The sequence below is a fragment of the Crassostrea angulata genome, chromosome 7 (assembly GCF_025612915.1).
Source record: "Crassostrea angulata isolate pt1a10 chromosome 7, ASM2561291v2, whole genome shotgun sequence".
NCBI classification, from domain to species: Eukaryota; Metazoa; Mollusca; class Bivalvia; order Ostreida; family Ostreidae; genus Magallana; species Magallana angulata.
This window is the reverse complement of record NC_069117.1, coordinates 24,477,199-24,483,242: the sequence shown is the minus strand read 5'-3', so window position 1 is coordinate 24,483,242 and position 6,044 is coordinate 24,477,199. Positions and strand designations below refer to the sequence as shown.

The 6,044-nt window shown below is 35.4% G+C and overlaps 1 protein-coding gene across 1 annotated transcript; it reads right to left on the bottom strand.

The window, feature by feature from the left end:
- Window positions 1-259: 259 nt before the first annotated feature.
- LOC128191253 (uncharacterized) lies at window positions 260-907 on the bottom strand. The gene has a single exon (XM_052863341.1). The coding sequence runs from the start codon at window positions 869-871 to the stop codon at window positions 260-262; it is 612 nt and encodes a 203-aa protein (XP_052719301.1). The 5' UTR covers window positions 872-907.
- Window positions 908-6,044: the final 5,137 nt, after the last annotated feature.

Genomic DNA, 6,044 nt, shown 5'->3' with positions numbered 1-6,044 from the left:
TCCATGTATGAACTCCAAGGTTACTGTTGAATCTTCTGTTGCCATTTTTAGGAAGGTCATCAAGGTTTTAAAGTGTAAATTCATATCCAAGATGTTTCCAGGAGTTTCAAGCAGTCTCCATAAAGGGCCAGTGAGGAATTTTGAGACTAAACCCAAAGCTCTTGCACCTCCAGCATACAAATCCTCTTTGATATCTACACTAACTGCTTTTATCAGGCCGTTTTTGGTGCCTTCAACTGTGTCTAGGAAATTTGAAATGTCAAGACTCCTCGGCTACATCCGCCATCCCAACTAATAAATGAAGACCACAGAAAAAGTTGTTCATAGCTGAAATTGGCTTTTGTTGATCTTCAGTCAAGGCATCCCAATTGTCAACAACCTGTGGTAGAACTTCCTTACGAAACTCTTCTAATAATCTGTTAAAGTTTTTTTCTGTTCCTGCTCTATCAGACATCGTGTTTTGGATGTTCTTCAAAATTTGAAACCCAACATTTCTGTCTGGCTCTGCTCTCTCACTAAGGGAACTGATGTCATGTAAAAATTCTCGAAATGTATCCAGGGTACACTTTCCGCTTTTGTTAAACATCTCTCTTAGCCCAATCACATATGAAGTCTGATTCTCAATGGTGACAATGTATCTCTGCATGGTCTTTCCATATTTCCTAGTTTCATCTGTATATAAAGTGGTACATTCTTTATTTGGTAATGTCTGCGAGATCTGTTTCTGTGCTACTGACAGCTTCCTGTCTACAATGGCATCAACTGTGGTCTTACTTGGTAGCTGATTTGGTATTTTACCACACAGTTCAGCAACTTCTTTTATAACTGGACCAACTTTCTGACTAGCTACTCTCAAATCTGTTAAGTTCATGATGCATTTAACAGCCTCATTGTTATATTCTCTTTCTCTTTCATCATACAGATATAGTGTATTGTCATGGCCATCTTCAAGGATTTGTTATAAGTAACGCACACTTGTCTCTAATTCATTACTCATTTTCTTAAGATCTTAATTTTCAGTTTCAAGTCTATTCATTTTCTCCAAAAAGCTTTCTTTGCCTTTCTCTTCACTCAGTGCTTTCAAATTTATTTCTAAACCTTTAATTGTTTCTTTCAGTTTTAAGTTTTTTTTATCAAGAAACATCCCATTTTAATGTTGGACTTGGCCTGAAGATCTGTGGTGTCTTTTTTCATTAATGACCTTGTTTGCTCTATCAAGACTTTTTTGTCAACTTTATTTCTGCTTTTGATGCTATCAAATCTTTTTTTAATTTCTTTATTTCTTCTTTATGAGGCTTGGATCTTCTAATTTTCTTTTGAGTTTTTTATTTTCTTCTGATAAAACCCCAACTCTCTGTCTTCTATCCACCAACTGTATTTCAGTAAGTTTTAACTTTTTCTCTACTGTTATTGATATATTACTACATGTACTACTAGAGACAGTAAGGGTAGGGACTGGAGTGGGGCTGAAATTGGTACTAGAAATTGTGGAAGTTGGGAGGGAAAATCTGCTGTTTCTAAGATCTGCCCGTTGCTGTCCCCTCTTTTTTTCATTACTAATTAAACGGTAGATTTTTGTTATCAGAGCATCTTCATTTACATCTTGTTTTGTAGTCGTTTTAAAAATTGAAGTAATCCATTTAACATCTTTATTATTTTCTTTCATAAGTGAAAAAAGTTCTATCACATGAATGTTTTTTAATTCTGTTGGTAAAACTGTTGGGAAATTTTCTAAAGCTAAAACTTCATTGAGGGAATGAAACCCAAGGTTTCTTAAGGAATCCATATAGTGTCTTAAATTTTTAGAAATTAAAGTTGAAAGAATCGCTTCTCACTAAGCAAGAACCTGTGATTAAAGTCGGTGTGTTCTTCTGCGAGGAGTTGTCGGATGTAGTAATAGAAGAAACTAGTTCACTTGTTCACTATTCCAAAGGTGTTGGTTCCAATTGGGCCAGATATTAATGTTTGAACACTTTTAGTTGTAGATTGGGATAATTGGGGATAAGTAATTATTGTCTGTGTTGATACTAATCTGTGGTGGAATGTGGCACTTATGGCTGCTGATCTACCCGTGTATATGTTTCTTGATGTCAACTTTTTAATGTCAACATTGCATTTGGAGGAATCTGTCTGTAGAGATTTGCATGCAGTAGAACTGGAGGAATATGTTAGTCTTACTTTGTTTTAAATATACTCTGTGAGTGCGAATCGCTCTCACTATCAGCTTCACTTGATGAACTGATGTGGGGTTTTTTATCTTTACCTGCAAAAAAGTTCAATGACGGAGGTTGCGTTTCGCTGCCACTGCTTACACTCAGAACCAGTTTGTCATTACATAAAGGTAAAGGTCCCTACTCTAAAATTATCGACCAAAGAAATCGTCAGAATAAATTGGGAACACGTCAAAACCCGTAATTCAAGGGTTACATGCGTTGGGACACTTTCCAGCGACACTAAAAATTGACGGTGTGTAGCGCCACCTACCGTTCCGGCAATGCTACATTCAGTCACCTTTCCAGACCATTCAGTTATCATTCAGTTGACTGAATGGCAGAGATTCGTCCTGTGCCAGTGATCTTGGTAGCATCACGTAGAATACTAGAGTCTTTTCTTACTTGTTCTTTGTCGCTACGTTTTTACCACTCTCCATCCTTTCGCTATTACGTTCGCCTTGATATTCACCAACGCAATATTCTGTTTGTATTCTTGCTTAAAGGAAAACTTTGTAAATATGGTCACCCTTTCTTGTAGTTGTTATTTGCCTTCACTTTTTGCAAAGTAGCAATGGCATCGTATAATGGCTGCTTCTTTGGGTTGTGGCTCTATTGGAATACACTGGTGTTAACCCCTGACCATCTTTTCTGTACAATAAATATTCTTAAGGAAAACTGGTTTTAATTTTCTTACCATGGTTTATAGATATGGAGTTAACAGCTGTACCCGTGCGATCTCATGCTCTACAATGGTCTGGGTACTTATAAATATTATCGGATGTTTTCTTTTAAAGCCGGTATACGTTGTCCTTCGATACAGATGACGTTTACTCTGTTGGTGTAGATATTATAGTCTGGAATGCTTCATAAACTGTCATAAACTTTTTGCTTTGAAGGGTTTGAAATTTAGAAGTCTCAAGAAAAATGTTACATCTTTCATCATCTGGAGCTGCAAAACTCTTGTCTGGAGATGACACTGAAAACGAGAACGACGAGCTCAATGGAGAAGACAACGATACGACGTGGCGCCTTGTGTTTGTTTATTTCCTGCCGTTGTTCGGTGTCAGGTAGTCGGTTGTTATCGGTCGTTTCTTTGAGGCGTCAGGCGACACCAACTCCGGGATTGATGGTGGTGTAACACTGGGAGGGGGTAAAAAATTTAAAGTTGAGGATATGTCGACATAGAGGAATCGGCCGGCGATGTTAGTTTTGGTAGTGAATGCTTAGTGATCTTTGTATTTTGTAGATGTAGTGTCTTGTATGTTGGTTAAGGTGTCGCTTTGTTCTTCAAATCGAAGCTGGATTGAGTGTGTTCTTTTTTTAAAAGATAGATTTCTTCTTTTTTGCCTCGACTCGTTTTGGTGTTGGACTTTTTCATGTTTTGTGGTAAATTTAACTTCTAGTTAGTGTTGGTTGTTCTTTCTGGGGGGCAAACGGTACAAACTAATTGGGCAACCATGTTTAACGAGCTGCTGGTGGCAATTTGCTGAACCACGTGATCTTTTATTGTCATTTTATTGGTGAATGACAGGTACTTGTACCCTTCATGCGGGGGTATATACATTCACTGCTGTGTTGGTGACATTAAACAAGTCAAGATTTGTCCATACTGAGGAATATTGTCTTATTGGGAACACTACATTGTAGCTTTACCGTAGGTTGGTGAGATATAGTAAAAACTCGAGGAATCTTTGTGTTTCCAGTTGCCTTGGTTTTCCAGGCAAGTTTTATATCTCAACTCTACTGCCAAAGCTTCAGTACCTATCAACAGTATGGACAAGAAATTAAACAGGCAATCCCCATCACCGGTTTCCCTGACAGCAGTGCTGTTGGTATCTGGAAAGTAGAACTGGTGCAACAACCTGTCCAATATTTGATCTATCTCCATATTTGAGTTTGTCCGAAGATACACTTTCACAATTGTTTTGTTTCAGCACTACTGACTAAATGTCTGGATTAATTTCCTGCGGTGTGAAATTGTAAAATAAATAAAATATAAAAAAAAAAAGATAATTAAAAATAAAACAAAAATAATACATATCATGATTCTTGAATTTATAATTTGTGTTTTATAAAATAAATTATTTTTACCTTGTTGATGGATCATTTAAGATGGTTTTTTCACAAGCTGCAATAAACTGCGGTCACAATCCATTTGACCATTTGTTGTTTTAGGTTCTCCATTTTTGGATGGATAAAGGATATTGTAAGATGTTTACTCTCAAACATCAGGTTTGTAACTGTTTTCATTTGTTTCAAAACCAGCTGCTCTGAGATATTATCAGGCAATGTGACTACATCTTTCAGATTCTTTATACACCCTAAACAGAAGAGTTGCAAACACTGCAGGTTTCTGCTCAATATTTCCACTAAACATATCGTAGGTTCTGTTACAACAACCTGATGCAGGGTTTTTTTTACATAACAATCATACTTTAATTTTTTTTTTAAATAGATTGTTAAGATATGGTGCTAATTGATACAAAATAATTCACATAATTAATAAATTGCTTAATTCCGATTACTGTAAAAGATTTATTGCCTATCTTTTCAAATGCAATTGATTATTTTTGTTCACTTCGTTAATAGAAATGTACATTTTAATCTTCATTTCGTCAAAAGTATTATTTTACCTAAAAAATATAGTTAATCCATTTACTGATTCAAACGAACTTCCATTTTAATGTAATGTATGGAAAGACGGTATTTTCCGGAATTATAGTAATTTCAAGGTTTACGATGAAAATTGGGGACTTAAAATGCAGATTATTCCGTGAAGCCGAAGAGGCACACATTACGATGTGTTTATGTACAAACCATAGGAATCGCCCTATTGTCTAGATGGGTAGCATTTCTCTAGCTTTAAATCCAAGGTTTTTTTAATTAATAATTCTTTTAAAAAGGATGAAGAGTGACGTTTATTTTAATAAATATTAAAACGAGTAGATTGATCCAAAAATTGCAGTAAAAAATAACATTAAAATGTAACATCCATAAATGTATAATAGGAATATTTTGTGACAGTACAATCTGCAGAAGCATTTTTTATATGACTTGGCGTTTTTGAATGCTTATATCATTTTTGGGACCAGATACAAATTCAAATGCGCATTACATAGAATACAAAAAGCCTCGTTTTGTCCTCGATTACATTGTTGTACCCATTGGAATTCCTTTTCCCAAATATGTTGATAGGTAAAAAGGTAACGTTTTCTTTTGTTGGTTTTGATTCCGCTGGCCCCGATTAAGACCTCTTCATATTGAAAGCCATTGCACTTAATGATCTAGGGGGATGTGCTGCCATCTTGTACATTTGAGAATATAAATGTAAACATTTCTTGATGTGGCTTGTTTCTGCACAAAACTGGCCACAAAAAGGCAATAATATGAGGTTCTGTGTGTTGTTTGATATGCAAACTATACGCAAATAAATACTTAAAATAAGGTCGAATCAATATGCATTATTAACACTTTGATCTGAAAGAATCCCCAACTATATTTTTATTGAACAAATTCCTCTTTGTATGTTTTTGATGGCTGCTGTAATATAGGAAACTCGGGCTATGGTATGTCAAGTCGTTGATTACATATTTAACGTTTAACTCGTAAATTAGAAATTTTGAATATGAGACATTGTCACTAAACCCTCTGTGGCCTAACAACCCAAAAAGAGAACTCATGCGAATTTCACGTGGAATTAATCACGTTAATTTCACGTTTTTCACGTAAATTTCACATACGTTAACTAGTATGCACCGGCATGCTTTTCATACCTTAGAATTATTTTTTAGCCTCTCAAATAATTTGTTTTAAAAAATATTCATTTAGTTT

Excerpts from the sequence above, each read along its gene's own strand:
- LOC128191253 (XM_052863341.1), bottom strand. The coding sequence starts at position 871 with ATGAACTTAACAGATTTGAGAGTAGCTAGTCAGAAAGTTGGTCCAGTT.